This window comes from Myxine glutinosa, chromosome 10 (genome assembly GCF_964187855.1).
Source record: "Myxine glutinosa chromosome 10, kmMyxGlut1.1, whole genome shotgun sequence".
Classification (NCBI taxonomy): domain Eukaryota; kingdom Metazoa; phylum Chordata; class Myxini; order Myxiniformes; family Myxinidae; genus Myxine; species Myxine glutinosa.
The window spans coordinates 66827734-66850438 of NC_136270.1; the positions used below are offsets into that span (position 1 = coordinate 66827734).

Genomic DNA, 22705 nt, shown 5'->3' on the forward strand with positions numbered 1-22705 from the left:
CGTCGGCTTTACTACATCCCGCGTCTTGTCCCTTATGGCCATGGGCAACTTGGCTACCCTTTGCTCAAGCTCGCTCTCTGCGCGCTCCTCAAGGCGCGCTACCTCGTCGCGTACCACCGCGACCTTTTCGCCTGACTTGCACCTCATGTTCTCCTTCATTTTTTTTATGATCCCTTCTTGCCTCTACTATCCGTTTTTCCACCTCACACCTGGATTCCTCCCTCAATTTTTCCAGATCACACCCAGATTCGTCTGACATGGCGTCCCTTTTCTCATTATATATTGACTCTTCCATAGAGGCCCTCATTTGTGCCAGAAAATGGGCCCAGCCCATTGGTGCTGCGGGCTCGGCTCTTGCCGCCATGTGTGAGGCGCCCTTTTGTGCCTCTGCAACCTCGTGCATGGCGCCGCCATCTTGTGTGCCTCTAACCTCATGCGAGGCGCCGCCATCTTGTGCGCCTGCAAACCCCTCTACCGCATTCTCATTGCTTTCCTCCTCCCTCTCTCTCAATTCCTCCCTGGGGTCCTGGGTTGAATCTACCCCCTCTTCTATCTCCCCTACCGGCATCCGATCGCCTTGATCATCCATGGCTCGACTTTAATTTGGGATATTAAATAAAATTTTGGCCGCTCCAAATTTGGACCAAATTTTTTCGATGGATTAAAAATTTGGTTCGGGTCCAAATCCCACTCCCCGACACCAATTGTTACAGGCAATAGCACAATTGGTGTCCAAAATTTGACCTAAATAAATTTAGCCCAGGTTCCAGATCCCAACTCCTGACTACCAATTGTTACGGATCCGGGGGACGGCACTCCCATTAGCAAGGGGGGGTTAATCCCCTTGTCCTGTTAAGCTGGCCGTCCGACCGGTCCTGGTACTTGTAATGCTCTTTTGTGGGGTGGATTGATCAGGGTTATTGGTCCAGGGTTTATCCCGAATACCTTTATCAATCCCTCCGCAGAACAGGGAGACAAGTACCGCTCGAACCACGGACAAGATGGTATTTGCCGAGCGGTTTAGCGGTCCGCGGTTCGAGCCGTTATCAGCAGACTAAACCCGATTATAAAGCGGTTCGGCCAAAATCACGCCACAGGTACTCAATTGAAAGAAAAGACTAAAGCGATCGGATGAGAGGAAGCCAAAGAACCAACAAGGGTAAAGGAAGCACACAGGTTTAATTCTATCTACAAGAGGAAACGAAAGAAGGGCATTTACACAAGAAATGGAAGGAGCAGGACACAGAGCAAGCTTATCTACACAGGCTTAACTTATCCCCAGGACAATACAGACAGAACGAACACACTTACACGAATGGGAGAAAATGGCAATGGTAAAGATGGCAGGGGGAGAAGAATCCAGGCAGATGGTTCGGGAGGAAGGTCCGGGGCAGATGGGTCAGGCGTTGAGGTCCACGCTCGCGGTTCACGCTCCGGGCTGGAGGCGAAAACCGGGCAAAACAGCTTCGCGTCTCACCGACCGGCAATAGGGCCTAGAGGGTCTCGGCCTATTGCCGCAATACGAGCACCCCCTCCCGTCTCTCTCTATCGGTTCGGCTGGATCACTCCTCTCTTTGTCCTCGTTTTGCTCTGCCGTATCTGCTCTCCCGTATCTGTTCCCACCGAATCCCTTTTCTCTCATCTGTTCTTCGTGCTCCCTCACTCATCTGCATAAGCAGTTCCTCACTCCTCCTTTTATTGCCCTCCCCGAAATCAAAATGCGGGCTACGAGGGCACACCTACCGGGTCGCTCACCTCGGCGCTGGTTGGTTGGTAAGGGCTCTCTGACTCCACCTTTGATGACGAGTTGGTGCCACGCCCATGATCCGGCTGCTCCTCCCCCCTTCTTCTCCGTTCTTGACCTCGTGCGTAATGGAGTTTTGGCGGTGTGATGCCAACAAAACAGCCCAATGCAGCGATCGTCGCCTTCCTGGCACTTTAAAGAGGCGATTGGGGAAGTTGAAGGGGGCCTATCTTATTTGATTGATGCAACGTAGAGTCAACTATTGGAAACACAGCCTTACCTGGAACACATAATAATGAAATAACTACGAAGAGGGCCTATGATTCGCTACGTGTTGCAATGTGGACTAACTAGGGGATGACCTTTGACCTTTACAAGAAATGGAGGTATTTACAAAAAGAATTATTTACAAAGGGGTATATTTACAACAATTTACAAGTGCAGGGTTCGCAAAACCCTAACAATATATTCCTATTGGCTTTCATTTGATAAAATCTATCGTTTAACTGTTTAACATGTCCGCCATCGCGAGCCTTCACAAAGACTCATACTCTATTGATTGGTTAATTGTTGAATATATTTTGTGCATCCTTCTTGTACATGGGGTTAATGTCAGTTTGCCATTTCCTGGCAGATTGAACTCGCAAAAATGGAAGGGGGGCTGCTGAGTAGAAGAGGGACAAAGAAACAATGATGAATGCCAGTTCAGCTAAAGAGAATAACCTGAGAATCCATGAGGGACTGATACTTTTCATTGACATTGATGAGTCACATCTTAATTCACCAAATGTCCGTCCGTTCGTCCGTTCTCAGGTACCGCAAAAACGGCTGAACCGATCGCAACGAAATTTTGGGTGGGTAATCCTGGGATCTCCTGGAATAAAATAGGCTATATTGTTTTTCCAATTTCAGCTTTGGTCTCCAGCATTTTCAGGTTTGGACTCCCGCCTAACGTTATTGTCCCGGGTAAAGCAAAAACGGCTGCACCGATCGCAACGATACACCTCCATGCCCGTGGGATTCCCACGGGTGACCCCACTAGTATTGGAAATATAGGACAATATTGTACCTCTAAAGTCTGAATAAATGATACAATATACCAATGTAAATATACTGTGATTATAAAATGTTCCACTACAATAATTAGTAGGATTCTAGGCAGAATTTACTTTTTGTTGGAATGTTCAGCCGAACTCACGTTAACAATTGTGACTTAAACATCTATGGTGAAGAGGTGAAGAGGTGAAGGGTTAAAATCCACAACCCTATGAAAGTTAAACATTGTAATTATAAAGAGCTGCCCAATTTCATCATTCATGTAATGTTCTTCTTTGTCCACAGTTATTCCCACATTTCTTGTGGGGTTGGCTAGGGGAAGCTTGGCCCAACTGTCACGAAATGGCTGGCCAGGTCCGACGTTCAGCTAAGGTTAAGGCAGCAATTTGTAATATCGTTCAGGGTGCCGATGATATCTCGCGTACTCTTCAAAAGGTACACCGTGGAATCTTTAATGCCCACCAACGAATTCAGGCGGACGGGACCACCCAGCTGAATGTCTATCCGAGGGACAGCATACACGTTGATGAATTAACCTACCTTGGAAAACATCATCTCTATGTTTATAGAAAACAAAATGAAGCCTTCAAAGCAAAGAACACCTTCCCTGCAGTCAAACATGGAGGTTCAGTGATGTTTTGGGGTTGCTGTGCTGCCTCTGGCACTGGTTGCCTTGATTGTGTGCATGGCATCATGAAATCAGGAAATTATAGCTAGGTCGGGATTCAAACCCAGGCTAGAAAGCTTAGAGGCGAGTGTGCGTACCTCTAGGCCATCCTACCAACCCTTCATCATTCATTTAGTAATATCAGATAACTAAAGGTTAAGATATTTCAGATTATTTTATGTATGATAAAAATTAAAGTACATTTCAGTAGAATCATTGGTATAAATCATTGTTCAATTCCACAAAGCAGGTGCACTGACTGCATAATAGAAGACTTCAACATTGCTACACCTGATGCTGTGTTGCGTTTGTAAAGGTTTTTCACACAGGGAATTTGCCGAAGTCGAGCCGAGCATGTTGTCGACACTTTGTGCAGACAGCTGTCAAAGTATTTATGCACCAGAAGAAAATACTTCACCAACTGCGATTGCCTGAAGCATCGAAATGTCCGTTCACCATGGCACCACCTGGTGTCACAATGGTGCATTGTCAGTTCATTGCGTAATGGTCGTGCACTCGGTGATGTTACAATATATAGTCTCGTCATTAGAGCCCAACGCAACATCCCGAAGCGCAAACTGATTGATGTAATCTATATGTATATATTAATGCAAGTTGCCTCATTGCGTCTGATCGGAGTAAACGTCGTAACCACAGCACGTACAATGATGAATGAGACATCATTTAAGAGTTGTTGGGTCCATGCAGTGCGGGGGGAGGTTTACAAATATCAAAATTCATGAAATTCCAAGATATTTACATTTTTGCTGTGCATATGATGTATATACTCAGAGTCGTTGGTTTGCACATACAGTCGTGGCCAAAAATATTGGCATCCTTGCACTTTCTTCAAATAATGCACAGTTTCTTCCAGAGAATTGCTGAAATGAAAAAATATTTTGGTATCCACATATGTATTTATTTGGTTTGCAATGGAAGAAAACAAAAAAAGCTGAAAAAAATACAAAATCTTAGCTTATTCCACACAGAAATCCAAAAATGGCAATGATGGCAATAATAGCAATGAACTAACAATATTATTGGCACCTTATAGAAGTTGTTAGAAACAATTATATTTCAAGCAGGTGATTCTCCTTTACATTTTAATTGAACTCACCTGTGGTAAGTTGCAGGTGCCTCAAACATTAAAAAAAAAAATCTCATTCAACCAGTTTGAATAGAGAAAAGGAGTCATTCTGCTGTTTTGTGTCACTGTGTGTACCGCAATGAGCATGGAGAAAAGAATGAAAACCAGAGGATTGTCTGAGGAGGTCAGACACAAGATTGTAGCCAAGCATGGACAATCTCAAAGCTATAAGTCCATCTCCAGAGACGTTGGTGTTCCTGTGTCCGCCGTACGCAATATTATCAGGATGTTTAAGGCAAAAAACCCTTCAGACATAAGGTATGACAGTTTCAACTCGCTCCATCCATCGTCAACTCGATGAAAGGGATTTTGATTGTAGGAGACATAGGAGGACCCCACTGTTAAAAAAACCCGATTGGAATTTTCCAAAACACATCTGAACAAGCCAAAATCCTTCTGGGAGAATGTCCGGTGGACAGATGAGACCAAATTAGAGCTTTTTTGGCAAAGCACATCATCTCTATGTTTAGAGAAAACAAAATGAAGCCTTCAAAGAAAAGAACACCTTCCCTACAGTCAAACATGGAGGAGGTTCAGTGATGTTTTGGGGTTGCTGTGCTGCCTCTGGCACTGGGCGCCTTTTGAATGTGTGCATGGCATCATGAAATCTGGAGATTACCAAGGCATTTTGGAGCGCAATGTTCAACCTAGTCTCAGAAAGCTGGGTCTCACTCGAAGGTCATGGGTCTCACAGCAGGATAATGGCCCCAAACACTTCAAAAAGCACACAGGAATGGTTGAAGACAAAACGCTGGACTATTCTGAAGTGGCCAGCAATGAGTCCAGATCTAAATCCCATTGAACACCTGTGGGGAAATCTGAACACAGCAGTTGGGAGAAGGCACCATTCAAATCTGGGAGACATGGAGCAGGTTGCACAAGAAGAGTGGGCCAAACTGCAGTAGAGAGGTGTAGGAAGCTCATTCATGGCTGTAGGAAGTGCTTGACTGCAGTTATTTTGTCCAAAGTCCGTGCTACCAAATATTAAGTCTCGGGTGTCAATAATTTTGTCAATGCCATTTCTTTTTATTTTCTGATTTAAAAGGATATTTTAAGTTCTGAATCAAAAACAAAGGTTCTGTAATATTATCAGTAAAATAATGAATTGTGGAGACCAAATACTTTTGTCAATTTCAACTTATTTTTAGAGAAAATTGTGAGTTATTTTAAGAAGTGCAGGGGTGCCAATATTTTTGGCCATGACTGTATACAGGAAGTAAAAGAAAGAACTAATCAGTTAATCTGTCGATAAATATCTATACTGTATATCGAAATATATAAAACCAAAAAACACGTTGGTGAAGCTGTGTGTCCGTTTAGCCAAGTGACTATATGTCTATTAATTATGTACTGTTTAAACATCGGTTGCACCCTGTCTATTAATTACGTACGTTTGTTAATTACGTACTATTGGAATGTACCTTTCCACCCTTTAGACTGCAGAGGCCCCTTAGACCTTTGAAGACCCCAAGACCACGAAGACCCCTGAAGATCTCTAACAAAATAATAAGACCTCTAAGACTCTAAGAAAACTCAAAACACCCAGAAGACCCAAAAGACCCCAAAGACCTTAAAGGCCACAAAACCCCAAAAGACCTGGATGACCCAAAAGACCCTTAAAGACCTATATTACCACCAAGGACCCGTAAAGACCCCAAAGACCTAAAATATCCTTTCCACCTCGAACACCTTTTAGACCCAAAATACCCAAAAGACCCCGAGGAATTTCCACCGGCCCTTGCGATTATGCTGTCAGAGTACATTCCTGTCAAACTTCCTAAATATTGCACACTCTATTGCAAATTAATTCCTTTACAACAAGCCGGTGGCACCGAGTTATCTGCTAATAAATTTATAAGTTTGAAAAGCAGCAAATTTTAAAAAGAAGTCTAAAAGCAGCAAAACTAAAGTTGATAACAGTATTATATGAATTGTTGTGTGGAATGATGTACACATTATCAATAGGTGTGCACACTACCACCCTCAATTAAGGACGTGTAACGCAGGTTCACGCATGTTTTTTCAGTAGAGAACATGATGGCATCGGGTCTTCGTGGACGAGCACGCGGGGCACAACCGAAGGTGTGCTCCTACTGCAGCAAGACCTTCAGGACGTCGAACCACCTGAAAGTTCACCTCCGTGTGCACACCGGTACGTTAACGCAAATGTTCTATCTACATGCATGAACAATCAATTAATCAATGGATCGATCAATCAATAATTTTCTGTATTTTTTCTCATTGTTTGAAAGAGTAAAACAGCTACTCTGATGCCCCCGGGAAACCGGTTCATTCCGAAATGAATCACCTTGCTGGTCATGTCATCACGTCCCATTTGTTCTGCAGCTTACCTGAGGACATATCACGTGTTGCATTACATGCATGTAAGAGCAAAAGGCAATAGTGGTTTCTGAGAATGCAGAACATGAGTTCAATTGTAATTTCGTTCGACTGTACACATATGATGACGGTAAGAATCCCATCAGACTGTCAGAGAATGACTTACTGATGGATAGGATGCACGTCAGGGGTCATCTACCAGGGTCATCTTAAAAGTTCTGCCATCCTTCTTGCAACTTTTAAAATAAAAAAGTGGAGGTGATTGCAAAATTTTATGACAACGGTCTCATTATTTCCTGACTTGTCTGATAAGTATCAAAGTTTCTTGAACTGTTTTTCCCCAAAAATGAAAATAACGGCAACTAGAAAGCATTTGAAAATGCAAAGCCTGTCCCCGTCCGTTTGCATTCAGTCGTCGTCTTCTTCTTCCGTCTGCTCAAAATAACGAAAACTTTTTTTTTTTTTAATACAAAATGAAAATGGATGATTTTGTGCAGCCTTGACCTTTGAGCTTTCAATCTAAAAAAAAAAAATACAGCTTCAAGCTTTTGATTGGTGAACCAATTCTGTGACCAAATATGTAAATTCTTAAAATTTCAGGTCAATTGCCTGAAAATTGGTGATTTTATGCAACCTTTTTTTGTTTTTTTTTGTATACAAGATCGAGGCTTGTGAAAGAGCTAACATCAATCACACAAAAAGTCAAGCCGACACAAACCGACACATAAAACACAAAATAAGGGGAGTGGTAGACAAGATGGGGAGAGAGGGCGAAGGACACAAACACAACATTTGAGAGCAGGGACATCGAGAGAAATGTGGGAGGGAGAGGGCTTGGGGGGAGGTGGGAGAGGTATAAAACATATGGACACTGCAAGGACTTCCAGGAAAGAAGTTGGAATTTCAAAAAAGTGTATCTGGGGTGAATTAGCGGGGGTAGAAAAGAACAAGGTTTTGGATGGGGGAAGATAAGAGATGGTGGTGAACAGCTGTTTTAAAGACCTGGAGGGAGGAGTGGGATTGAAGGGAGTGGCGGAGTTTGTTCCAGAGGCGGGGAAAAAGGGGAATGAAAGAGTGAAGGTGAGCAGAGAGTCTTGATTTTGGCAGTTTAACCATAAGAGGGTTGCTGGCAGATCTTGTGCGACCTGTAGGAATATTTGGGGGACAGAGCACAGATAGAGCTAGGGGAGCAAGGCCGGAGAGGAGTCGGTAGAAGACAGAAAGATCACCAACCTGCCTGCGGTGAGTGAGTGAAAGGCCCTTGGAGTTAGCTTCATCGCAGGAGATTTCAATGATTCTGAAAGCTTTGGTTTCAACAGCGTGAAGACGAGCTAGGTGTGAGGCAGGAGCACCAGCCCAGAGGGGAGAGCAGTATTCCATTGAGCTGCGGATGAAAGCCTTGTATGTGGTGAGGAGCTCAGGTGTGCCAAGGAAGGACTTCGCACGACGGAGGATGCCCAGTCGGCGACTGGCTTTGGAGGCCAGATTTGAAATGTGGTTTTCCCAAGAAAGATCATGGCAGATAGTGAGACCCAAAAGCTTGAGCGACCGAACTTCTTGGGAAAGAGAAAGTAGATGGGAGGGTTTTCCAGTCGGTCTTTTCGGAGAGACATAGTATCGTTTCGTCGTATAGAAACATAGTTTCGGAGAGACTTCTTAACCTCTGATCTTTTGATATAAAACAAAACAAAACAATTGGCTTGTAGCTTTCATTGGTGATCCAATTCAGTGACCCAATATGCAAATTCTTAAGATTTCAGGACAATTAGATGAAAATTGACAATTTTATGTGATGCTGACCAATTAATTTTTTCTCTTAATTTAATTGACAATTTTTATTTTCTTTGGACAATTGACAATTTGATCAATTTGTTGACAATTTTGTTGTCAATTTTGACAATTTTGACAATTTTAATTGACAATTGACAACTTTTTCTCTTTCTCTGCCCTTTCAAATCTTTTGACGATTTTTTTTTTTTTTTTTTGTATACAAGATCGAGGCTCGTGAAAGAGCGAACATTTATCACACAGAAAGACAAACCGACAAACCGACACATAACCGACAAATAACGATGAAATCGGAATATGAGCTCGACATGCACTGTTTCTGTATGTAACCCACCATGAGGATCAAGGTGGATTATGACTGTGACGTCACTGGCGAAATCGAAAATCGACTCATTAGGCCTTCTTTCGACACTTTCTGATAGGCAAAAATAAATTCAAATTTTTTTCCCCTTTAAAATTATAAGAAAAAAAAGTATGTTTGGGTTCTTGTGTTAACCCTAACCTAAAAAAATTGTGTTAACCCTAACCCTTTAAGAAACAGCGCTATGTTTATTCTGTTCTACATAATACTCCGACGAGTGAGATTTAATGCCTTTTTATTCAAAAGCAAAAAAAAAAGAATCCAATAGAAAGCTTTTGAGTGTTTTAATGGAAAGTGTCTGTAATTTGTTGCAATAAAGTATATTAATACTCAAATCATATTACAATTGCCTTTATTCACATCAATCGAATTAAGTGAAATTTGAAAGCAAACCTTTCACAGCTTGATTATACTGATTACAATTTTTTAAGATCATCTTTAGTTTGACCTCATCTGGAATGCCAAAGGCAACATCTTTTGCTGCTTTATATTCCCAGAAATGTTCAATGAAAGTATGAGATGCAAATCAATGAAACTGTTTATGTTCCCAGATGGATCTATATTTCTGTGATCAAACTCGGGCCTTTGATACTGTGACAATTGTGATGACACTCATTTATCATTTACTGTGCTTTAGTTTGCTGGAATATACTTGAAACGTGGATATCTATTGGTAAATGACTGCATATTATTATTTATATTTTGTATTCTTTTCACTTGACGCTTTCATCCACAAATACGGTTTGCAGCTCAAAACAATTACAAGACGATAAAACATCTGAGAATTCAAAGCCTGTCTGCGTCTGCTTTATATTCAGACTTCTTCTTCTTCTTCTGTATGCTAAACACAATGAAAACAGCTAAAAACTACAAAAAATGAAGATTTTATGTGATCTTGACGTTTTGACCTCAAACGCAATATGCTTCAGTGGCCCAATATGCAAACACTGTTCAAATTTTCAAGTCAGTCAGATGAAAAGTGACGATTTTATGCAACCTTGGCTTTTGACCTTTTGATCCACAAAAGGAAGTAAGAATAAGAAAAGAAAAAAAAACAAGAAAAAAAATGTATTTTTCAACTTTAATCTTCAACTTCAATTGCTTATAAAATGTAATGCAACCAATATTGCAAATACATTTGAACAAAATAAATGTTTGTATCATGATTGGTGTAAATCATGACAACACAGCAACTCACAGTCAATATCCTCAGGTAAAACAAGCCCGTGCCTCTGCGGCAATTTGTGGTGCGGTGGGTGCAGTGAGCCAATCGACGCAAGAATGGCTGTTCGTGCGTCCATTCACTGTTATGCTGATTGGTTGTGTGAGGCTAGGTGCACTGTGATTGGCTCCTGGAAAGTTTATCGTACAGGCTTATTAAAAGCTGATATTCGAAATCTGATTCAATATTTTTTATGATCGGAACTCATGGCCTAAATAATTATGTCGAAATCTCGAGTGAAATCAGAAAATAATTTGGAAAAAACCTTTTTTAAAATACCTGATATATACTTAATACGTCCCACGGGACGTGAGGAAAAACAGCTCCAAACAGAAGTTCACAATCGCCATGAATGAATGAATGAATGATCGCTTTAAGGCCATTTTCCTCACTAGAGTGGGGGTTAGCCTTGCGGGCCCCATGACAATCATGGTTCCCTTTTTGAGGCAATGTTTTTATGGCCGGATGCCCTTCCTGACGCCATGAGTTCCCTATATCTTTTCTCATCAATGTGATAAAGACCAACAGTGACTATTAAACCCATCATCAAATGTCGAAAGGTTGCAGCTCATCGGCGTCACAGGCATTCTGAGGCACACAGTGTGTGTAGGCCTCAGGCTTCAAGCCTTCCGCTCTATAGGATAATTCCTTTATGGCCCAGTGGAATTGGAATCAATCCAAGCTAAATAAACATGATCTATTACATATACACATAAGCAATAACAATGCTCTGGCTTCATTACATAACCCGTGTTGCTATTTTTTGGAGGCATCGAGCAATAAAGCCAGTGTTCCGTGCCTATGCACCGCCTACGGTAATCCTCATCCTGATGAAGCAGCACTTACATGGAAGGAAGGAAGGAAGGACCGAAGGACCCCACCTAACGTTTTGCTACGTTCATGTTTAAAATCCCATTTCGACCTGTTCCCATTTTCCATTCCCTTATTGCAAAAAATTAATCAGACGTAATCCATAACTCTGTGTGTATAACCCTTTGTGTTTTGTTGAGTTTTGTGCATCCGTCATGATTGTATCATCTATGCTTATTAAAAGCGGATATATTTGATTATTTGATTTTTATTTTACACCATATTTTAATTTTATTTTATTACCAGCCAGGGACACCAGTAGCAATTTTTTTTAGATTTGGATTCTACTTTTTGCGTCAACTTTTGTTGATCCCGTCAACGTCATTGTCTGTTCTTTGTTCTTGCTCTTCCTTGATGATGTATAAAAAATAATAAAAAATCCAGTATTCCTTTATTTTGCATCTCTCTAAAAATATTCATTGCTTATTAATAAATTAGCGCCACAAGTGCAATAGATCACCGTCCATGTAGCGACTGTTATTGATACGGGTCCCAGCTGAGTGCTTCAATGTATGTCCACACACCACGTCATATTTTTTTTTCACTGGCAATGTATTTCGCTCCCAAAAGCATCTGTTTGCAGTTTTGACCTCCCACCCCTACCCTAGACCTTCACCCAATTATCTACTGTTGGAAAGGTAATCAGTGATTTACTTGGCTGAAAAAACCATTGGCATGGTTACGTATTCCATTCAAATGCATGTGAAGATGAGTTGGGAAAAGAGGGGAAATATGGGAGAGGGAGGGGAGACAAGGCAGGGAGGGGAGACAGGGGAGGGAAAGGAGATTGGGGGAGAGAGAAGGGACTGGGGGAGAGAGAAAGGACTGGGGGAGAGAGTAGGGGAGGTCGTCAGGGAGAGAAAGAGAGTGGGGGAGAGGGAGGAGAGAGGGGAGGGGGATCCTATGCTAGCTTTTCATGTCACTTTGGATGGGTACTCTTCCTAGTATATACTATATATATATATATATACTATTAAAAATCACATCAAAAATGACGGGTGTTGGAACAGTACTTTTGAGTGTGCAGTTTCATGAGCAGAGCATGCCAACGTCTGAAGCCTCAGCCTAGTGTCAGGTGGACTTATATCTTTATTTATTAGACATACTCCCAATGTAAATGAACACTCGTTTTACTCTGCACACATTGCCCATCATGTGCAGCGAATTTTACCTACCCGTGCCTTGCATTTATTGTTATAAAAAATGCTTCTGTATACTGCCCTTGAGGCTTGGTTTGCAAGCCAACATCTACAATTCCATGAGAAGAGACATAATTACTCTTTTATATATTTTTAACATTGGAAAATATTTTTCGAGTTTTGTTTTATCCTCAAACATAGAATGTAGTGAACACACATTTGTATTAAAAGATTGGCCTTTAAAACATACCCTTATGAGGAGGGGACAGACATCTGTACAAATACACAAACTGACATTGGGTTCTACTAGTGAGATACCCGTGCTACGCACGGGTGGGGGGCCAAAAGCAAACAGGCAATACAGATACGGCGAATGTTAAAGCATGACACCAATAAAATCCACATTCCTGTAGCACCTTCAGTCGCACATCAGACATGGACAGCAAGTATCTGAAGGACTTCCATGAAAAACGTACCCGTTCGTAAACAAACGGGTACGTTCACGTATAGAAACATCGATCGTGGCTCCATGGCGAATCTGCATATGGTGATCCGCGAAGTTCATTCAGAAAGTAGAAACCATCACAGCATGTCGTCATTCACTTTTTTTTTTTGTATACAAGATCGAGGCTCGTGAAAGAGCTAACATTAATCACACAAAAAGTCAAACCGACACATAAAACACAAAATAAGGGGAGCAGTAGACAGGATTGGGAGAGAGGGGGAAGGACACAAACACAACATTTGAGAGCAGGGACATCGAGAGAAATGTGGGAGGGGGATGGCTTGGGGGGAGGTGGGAGAGGTATAAAACATATTAACACTGCAAGGACTTCCAGGAAAAAAGTTGGAATTTCAAAGAAAGTGTATCTGGGGTGAATTAGCAGAGGTAGAAAAGATCAAGGTTTTGGATGGGGGAAGATAAGAGATGGTGGTGAACAGCTGTTTTAAAGACCTGGAGGGAGGAGTGGGATTGAAGGGAGTGGGGGAGTTTGTACCAGAGGCAGGAGAAAAGGGGAATGAAAGAGTGAAGGTGAGCAGAGAGTCTTGATTTTGGCAGTTTAACCATAAGAGGGTTGCTGGCAGATATTGTGTGACCTGTAGGAATATTAGGGGGACAGAGCACAGAGAGCTCGGGGAGCAACTTGCTCCATTGCACTTGAACTCGATATCTCTTTTTTCATTCCAAACAACATATCTCCAATCACAAAATATACTTTTAACAACATTGTTCATGTTTCCTTTATTATAAAAACTACCAAGTCAACAGTTAAAAGGATTTTGAGCCGATAGGTGTTACGGCCTTGGCAAGATCGATGGAGACAGCGATCTGTTAGCTTATACACCGCCCAAATAGTGATGTGGAATTCTCTCATGTAGAGATTAAACCCATGTCGTTTGAACTTTGGCCGAGGTCATTATTTACTTTTAATGATGTTTATATACGAATCAAAAAGAAGATAATTGGTTTTGGGTCGTCCTTTCTGCATATCTCGTGGGAATGTGAGTTGGAGAGACGGCCGTAATGGCGGGGACGAGGTTGGCATTCTCTCGAGCAGGGATTCAACCCATGTCCTTATAAAAGGTCTTTGTCCGAGGTCACCAAGTCCGATCGGTGCAGCTGATCGGTGCAGCCGTGCAGCGATCGGTGCAGCCGTTTGTGCGGCACCTGGGAAAATAACGTTATGCGGGAGTCCAAACCTGAAAATGCTGGAGGCCAAAGCTGAAATTGGAAAAACAATATACCCTATTTTACTCCAGGAGATCCCAGGATTACCCACCCAAAATATCGTTGCGATCGGTTCAGCCGTTTTTGCGGTACCCTCGAACGGACGGACGGACGGACATTTGGTGAATTCTAGTAAGATATGGTAAAAAATTTTACACGCGCACACACACACACACACACACACACACACACTCATACATATACACACACACGAAGGTGGATACTTTGAGACCTGGGAGGACTCCGTTCCACCTTCCGAAACCCGTCGATGGAGATAACACTAACGACACACGCATACATACATATGTATACAGTATATACATATCTAAACGATGGTAAGTCATGAATTAAAGTGTATTTTAATGTCACTAAAATTTCCTGTGTTTAACACAATTGTACGCACTTAGTATTGCCAGGAGTCAATTGTTGGCCATTTAGTACGTGGCAACATATGTGTCTTTTAGTTTGAATTTAAATTAATTTGAATTTCATTACTATTACTAATATATAGCTGAATATTTGTCTTAGAAGTATGTTTTCTACTTTGTTTCAATGTATTCATTAACTAATGATTTTTCTCCTTTTAATTGTGTTCACCCTTTTACCCTATAGGTGAAAAACCATACAAATGTACATACTGTGACTATGCTGGAACTCAATCGTCTTCGCTTAAGTATCATCTGGAAAGGCATCATCCAGTGGCATGGCATGCTGGGAAACCATTGATTACCTGCAGGGAAGAACACAATTCTCAGAGAGTAATAGCCCCAGCTGACAAGGATGATCCAGGGAAAGGACCATGTAATGTGGATGAGAAGGTAGCCAAGGAGAATTCTCAGCCTGAGTTATCACTCACCATGAAACCCTGCAACAAAGTGGTAACACAGCAAGGTCTGAAGATTTCTACTCTCACAGAGAGTTCGTGTGGTGGTGTGAGCAAGCTTCCAATACCTGTTCAGCCCCTGAAAATTCAGCCAAAATTGGACGGAAGGAAAGACAATGGTAATTCTGTTCTGGAACCTGGTGCATTGACTCATCTGATCTTCAACTCCCCGACCATATTCCAAAATGTCATTTTGTCTAACCTAGCCCAGGCTTGCCACGGCATTGTAAGGCCAACATCCAGTGGAGTTTCTGATTTTTACAAAATGCTGCAGAATTCTCAAGCTCCAGGCAGTGCAAATGAACCATTAGTGCCACCTGATGGCTCAAGGTCTACCTCATCACGCTTAAGAACAGTACCGCATGGATTGTATCACTGCGGTCGTACAATAACACCAGCAGCTAGAGCCAGCGGTCCTTGGTTATTTAGCCATGAAAATGGGATGTCATCTTTGCAAGAGAATGGTCTACCACCTCATCAGAGACAACAGACTAGAAGCTTTGTTTCATCAACAGCACGGGGTGAGTTCTACATTCAGAGCGAACCGCTTGACCTCTCACTCAAGCAGGGTACTGACTCAATCCAGGATTCCATGACCGATGACAACATGCTAAAGGAGCTGAGCAAAGCAGAAGAACATCCAGGAGATGCTGAAGATCTGCCACTTTCTGAGATAACAGCAGTTTCATCATCTGAAGATTTTGACAAACTTGACATTGTAACTACACTCTCCACAGCTCCGAATAGCACCACCGTGGTTGCGAGTTCAAGATGGGTGAGACCGACCACAAATATAGAACCCTCGTACGAGGCCCATTTATCAAAGGCTTCAACAGCAGAAGGCTTTGAGGAACAAAACTGGGATAGCCTGGATAGGACTGACATACAGTTTGAAAAGAAAGATTCAACAGCGGCGTCCATCAAAACAACAACTTCCAGAGGCTGTGTGGTGGAGAAATTGTCTGCAGCAGGATACAGAGGCTGGCCAGGCCTTGGGCATACTGCTTGGGTTGGAAATGGTGAGTTGACTTAAACGACATTGCCATATAATAACATTTGCATGACCATAAAATCACTGAGAACTCATGAACTAATAAGGACAAGACCCTTTCGATTTAGCTCAATGATTTTATTGGAACATGATTGATCGAGACTTATTCAAGTCATCTATACGAGCCGTGTCTACCCGTCGCTTCGCTGACGGTGTTAATCAAGACATGTCACGCTTCACAAACATATTGCATAATCTATCTGTGAATCTCAATGAGGATGTAAAATGGAAAATTAAGTGAAATATGTGAAAAAAGGATATTTTACAACACGTAGTTGTTGTTGTTGTTGTTGTTTGTCTGCTCTTTCTGTGTACTATCATATATATTTTTTCTATTGCTTCGAGAAGTATTACTATATATAATTTTGTGTGCTCCTTCCGTGTCCGTCACGCTTTATTCTAAACGCTTCCTGCTGTTATACCATTGGAACCGCGACATAAAAGCTCCAAGTCCCGCTTCTTCTTCTTCTTTCTTTCGGGTAAGTTGGGCTTTTAAAACGGGTATCTTTATGATTAAACGGACACTAATTTTGTTCCAAGTAAATAACCCTTTAGAATGAAGCGTGATGGTCGGACACACAGACCAACGCTTCTCCTTTTTTTAATACATACCATTGACCGTTTCGGTAATTGTAGGGTTACTGCAAAAGCAGATGCTGGTCACAGCGAGAATGTTTCTGGCAACGATGGTCAGGCAGTTCTGGCTTCTGCTTGTTGTCAGGTCAGCTGAGAGCTGGTCAGCAGGGAGAGCTTGCATGCAGGCAGTGTGGGAAGCTCTTCAGCCAGCCAAGTCACCTGCGAACGCACATCCGGTCACACACAGGTAAGTAAAGGAGAGGACCCTGTGTGTCCTTCTGAGAATAGATTTGACAATACGAATGAGAGTATCAGTTCAAGACTTAGTGGTGGGAGTTCTGCATACCCTGAACCTGGGACTATCATTAAATCAATTCACAACTATACAAAGGTTTAATCCATCTCCTGGTCGTTTTAACCTTCATTGGAGGGATCATTGTGGGAATATAATGGATATAGTTGAAACCTTCGGTGCGGCCTGTGTACATAAGCTTTATTTAATTTAATTGTACAATTGGTGAATTAAAAATGGAGTTGTAAAAACAAAAGTTTATGTAGATGTAAAAACAAACATGCAGTAGTTTCGCGTCAAAACTTGGTGAACAGGTTGACAAGGATGGATCGATTTGATTTTGGTGAATATCAAAATACGCATCCGGCATCCGGATACGAGAACGTTGTAGTTTTTTAAGTGATTTATTCACCGTTGAGAAATGGGACCAAAAATGATAGAGCACGATATCTAAAAAAGGTTGTGGACAACTTATGACAAACCTTGGCGGACGAGGTGGTTAGGTGACAAGAACAAGGTGATTCGATTTTGGTTCAGGTCCTGATCCAGAACTGACCTATCAGTGGTTACAAAACGTAACCTGTTTAGCCTGGCAGAGGTATACGCTCTACCAGTGCCGGTCTACTTACCCTCGCCTGAGGAGAGTGTATTGCATTTGAGTCCGTTTGTTTGTCTGTCTGTTTGTCCGCACATAATAAATATGATTTTTCTCTGCAACCGTTGGTCCGATTGACAGGTAATTTTCACCACAGGTGCAACTCCACCTGTATAATTTTTAATGGCAATTATGACGGCAATTTAATGGCAATTTTTCATCTGTTTGTCTGTCTGTTTGTGCGCAGTACTACATCTACACCGTTGCACATAGAATCGCCAAACGTTACACACATATTTGTCTTGCCCTGTAATAGACTGTGCCCAATTTGTAACTCTCTCGGCCCAAGGCCTCCATTATGACGTCATAATTCGATAATTCGAAAAGTACAAAACTTCATCCAATCAAGATGCAATTTCTTGAGCGACATAACTGCATAAATTGGTGGAGGGGAAAAAATGATGATGACGTCATCGGTCACGTGATTCGGCCGCCATCTTGGAAAAACCGAAAAACTTTGCACCTCTATATCTCCGAAAGTGCTGAATAGAAAAAATTGAGACATGGCTCATTGTGAAGAACTCTCCATGTCGAATAACATCTATGAATGATGATGTCATCGGTGCCTCCATTATGACGTCATAATTTGACAAGTACAAAACATAATTTGACAAGTCATCCGATTAAGATGAAATTTCTTGAGTATAATCTAGGAATAAATTAGTGGAGAAAAAATAATAATGCTGACGTCATTGATCACGTGGTTCGGCCGCCATATTTGTTTTAACACAAAAGCCTTACAAACCACTGAAAATACATTCTGGCGAGGGTTTGCAATCTCTGATTGCTCTTTTTCTTGTTGTAAATGCATTGCTGCCTAGTGAATCATGCGGTGCCTTGTCTTGATGTATGGAAGGGAATATTGCAAGGTTGCCTTCCACATGACACTTGGAGGGCTGCTATCTCTGTCTTCGACCAAAAATCACAACATTGTGTTCCCACAATGAAATTTAAGACAAGGGCGAGGTTTGGGCCTCCCCTATCACCACGACTATTTCATAGCACACATATATGTGTTCACAGTAAGGGTAGAATGTTATTTTAACGACTGTTATTGATTGCAGGAGAACGCCCATACCGCTGCAGACACTGCCCATATCGAGCATCACAGAAAGGGAATCTCAAAACGCACGTGCAGTGTGTCCACAGACTCCCTTTTGACAACACCGACTACCCGGACCGCCGCTACAAGCGTGACAAGGCCCTGGATGAGCATGAAATACATACACCGCTACTTCCACCAACGTCGAATGATTCGGTGGATCTTCGTGGACCTGGCTCCAGGGAGAGCTAGCAAGTACAGGCCTCTAAGCATTTGCAATGGAGCTTATGGACAAGTTGCTGAGGCCTAATTGCTTGTTTGGTGCTGGAAAGAACCTTTTTGCCTGTAGAACCCTGAGTCTAGTACCGAAGTGTTTTGATGTGTTTTTCCACCCTCATAATTGCAGTTAAGATACAGTTTAATTTATGTTTTTGTTCCTTGTCTATATACGCACGCTTACCCTCAACATGACTGTGCAACACCAGGTAGTTAAGTGAAGAATTGAACAAACTCTTAAGGTCATAAAAACAGCACATTCCTTTGTCCGGTTACTTCCTTGTACAGTGACAATCCTTTTGGTATAATTCATGCGAATTTGAGGTTAAATGGTGTTCTTAAACCTTATGCGCTCCCGATTATTGGCAAAATATTTTATTCGTATAAGTACAGGACACTATTCATATAAATTAACATCGCTTTCGGTTTGTGATTCAAAATAAATTAGGAGAAACATCTTTAGGATGTAGAAGTTTTGTAACAATTGAAATGATATCAGTGTTTCCATATTGGGAGGAAAACATTTATTGAGGTTTCCAAAGTGTCTAATTAATTTTTCAAGATTTTCGGAGGCTCTTCATGACCAAATGAGGATTCTATCAAAGTATTCCAAATCAATGCTTGCCTTATGGCTAAACCTGCACTCTCACTTCTCTTTTAGATTCAGTTTCAAAAAGTTTGGGACAACCCTTGTCATATTTTTGGCCACAAACAGCGTCTGCACAAAATCCGTTTATCAGTAACACCCGGGCAGTGAGATGCTTCGGATTGACTTTGAAGGACCCTTATTCTGAGATGGGAATGTATGTTTGGAACATCTTGGAACATCAGATTTGGGTATAATAATTAATCAGCCAATTGATGATAAATCCAGGTATTAGTGGCCACAACAGACGTTTCAAAATGCCACGTTGCCAAAATTGTTGTGCTGCGGATCTAGATGTGCGGATAAACTTTGTGAGTGACAACAACTCTCTCGTGTTTGAAACCAAATATTGCAGACAAGCCTCCGGTGAATTCAGGTGGCGAAGAACTCTTTGTAAAGTCTGCCAATAAATGCAGACTGTCTCGTGTAGAACAGAGGTTGTACACAACCCCATGATGCATTCTCCATACAACATGTTGGCCGATGTACGCCCACCTTAAGAAAATGATGCAAGCTTTAGTTGGTTGGCTTATCACATCGAATTAGTAACACAATGACAAGGGAGTGATCAATGCACGCATTTCATTTCGGTGGCATCTAAGTTGTACATTTACTTGTTTAACCAGTGTCCTCAGGCAGACCTAAGATATGTGGAAATTACCCACAACTTCTGTCTATTCACTTTTCAAAAGTGGTGCACATGGTTCTACATAGAAGTCAAACATTAATTCCTTCAGATAGGAATGCATATTTTGAAGGTTGAATTCTTTGATAATTACTTTTCTAATGACCATTACCTTCATGTACCTGAATTTTTTCTATCTCATCTGACTGCTTTAAATAGTTTTGTTTAACACTGGTTTAATATAATGCATTGGTCTTTGAACAAGAGATGTGAAAATGACTTCCCATCCATGTTCGAGCAAGACCTCATAAAGTGTTTAGCAGAAAATGAACATGGCAGGATCTGTAATTGTTATGTTATTGTAATTTATTGGAATACCTTTGCACATTGGCCTAAAAACAGGAGGTGTTTGCTCCGCATGCTGCAGGTGCTGCCAGGAGACTTTTTCGCTATGAGTGATATCCATTTCAGAATGTGAGACCCACAAATAGTTCTGGTGCTTTCTAAGCTCAGTAATAATTTGAGGTTTTTTAAAACTACATTTGCGATTTACATCCTTGGGGGATTATCAATGCGACAACAAGACGACGAAGAATTATCTAACCAGGTTAGGATATTATGCTGTATGAGGAGGCTTTGATTTTAAACTACTGTATGTACAATCTGCTGAAGATGTAAACAATGGAATAACTACAGTATATCTTATTGAGCGGCCTGGTTATAAATATTACGACTAAATAATGTAATTTCTTTTTCTACCACTATTTCAATTCATCGTATGAATATAACTTGAGTAAAATCGCTGAGAAGCCTATTTTTGTTAAGTTAATAACCCTAACTCGAACTCTATATGTTGGATTAAATGTCAGTTGACTACAATTTTGTGAATTTTATTTTTTATTGTTTAGAAATCCAGGCAATAATATCACATGGAGTTCCCAAATAATATTAAAATTTTTCAATGGAGATATTATGTCGACCCTATCTGTGCCATATCCATACCCCAGCTTTATCACCAATTGCAGGTAGTGCAACTTAAACTTAAACAGTTCAACTCACCCAGGGAATTTGGCCAAAGTGCCAGCACACAATGTCCTGCTCTTTTCAAACGATACAATGGGGGTCTTTGACGTCCACAACTTAAATGTAGACAAGGCAGCATGCTTCACATCCCTCCTATCAAAGGAAGGTGTGCTCTGAGATGTGGCGTCCCTGGCACTGCACCAAAATGTCTGTTTTTTAGGGATTTTTTTTTTTGTTAGGTCCTACCTTTTCAGAAATTGAATCCAGGTGTGACAGCTCAATGGTGAGTAACTGAGCTGTGTAACGGCCAAGCAGGATCTTTCCATTAACCCTTCAAATCCGATACGCAATGCATACGAATTGGTTTGCCTTTGCACAGCCGACTGTTCTAAACATCAAAATCCACAAACTTTTATGAAACGGATGATGAGTATCATCATTGTAATTATCAATGCACTCACAAAGCAAAGCACTGTCTCAATGTTTCACATGCAAGCACTCTTGCCTCAATTTATTTTGTTGTTTGTTGCTGCAGTGGAAAAACATTGTATTATAGGTGAAGCTGCAGGTGTCCCAAACTGAGAGTTCTTTGTTAATGACTGTATCCATAAACTATATCTTGATATCAACATTTTGTAATAAACGTGTGGAATTCTGCACAGCCTATCATGTATTTCATTACGTTCCAAACATGTCATAGTACTTACCCGAGAACACTATTAAATGATGGTGTATCTTCTTGCAATTGTTGGTGGTTTCTGTGAACAAAGATGGTTTTCTTAGATTTTTAAAATATAGATAATTTATTATAATGTTCTTCTCTTCGGTGTTCTTGCAATAATATTGTTAGGTTTCCTCTACATAGAATGTAGAGGAAAACCTATTGTTTCTGCTATAGTTTATTCTTATTCTTCCGCCCCTCCGTTTCAAGATCCGAAAACTTTAAAATTAATGTTCTCTGCAACTGTTTGTCCGATTGACACGTAATTTTCACCAAATGATTGGCTAGACCTGTACAATTTTTATTACTGCTAAGTATGACGTCAAAGGTCAAAGGTCAAGGGCGCCATCTTGGAAAAACCGAAAAACTTTGCCCCTCTATATCTCCGAAATGGCTCAATGGAAAAAATTGAATAATGGCTCATTCTAAAGAACTCCGCATTGGGACCAAAAAAGCTGTTTACTTAGCATATTAAAACTGCTAATGTTATGACGTTAGAATTCGACAAATAGAACCCTTGATGCCATGAATATGACATTGTTTGTGCATAACCTAAGTGATAAAAATTCAGAATGCAAATGGCTGAAAAGATCGAGCCAAAACTTAAGCATAATCGCATACACATGCCAAACAAAAAGTTCAGCGATCATGATGTCATACGTCACATGGTTTCGGGGTTAGGAAGTTTTTAAGCATAACCTTTAAAACCTATCTCCTCCCTCACTTTTGAAGATATCGAGTGGAAACTTAATACAAATGTTCCCCATGTGGGGAAGTTAAAACATTCCTTGGGAAGTTGCGATAAGTCACATGGTTTGGCCGCAACAACTAATTGAACGCAAATCTTAAAAA

At 41.2% G+C, this 22705-nt stretch overlaps 1 protein-coding gene across 1 annotated transcript in view; it reads left to right on the forward strand.

Annotated features, from left to right (window-relative positions):
* LOC137433466 (uncharacterized) overlaps positions 1-21789 on the forward strand; it is a 58659-nt gene extending 36870 nt beyond the window's left edge. The window contains exons 3-6 of the mRNA XM_068125793.2: positions 6641-6766; positions 14676-15965; positions 16719-16820; positions 18585-21789. Coding sequence (XP_067981894.2) covers positions 6641-6766; positions 14676-15965; positions 16719-16820; positions 18585-18814 — 1748 coding nt within the window. The 3' untranslated portion in view covers positions 18815-21789. The remainder of the gene's footprint in view (positions 1-6640; positions 6767-14675; positions 15966-16718; positions 16821-18584) is intronic.
* The last annotated feature ends 916 nt before the right edge of the window (positions 21790-22705 follow it).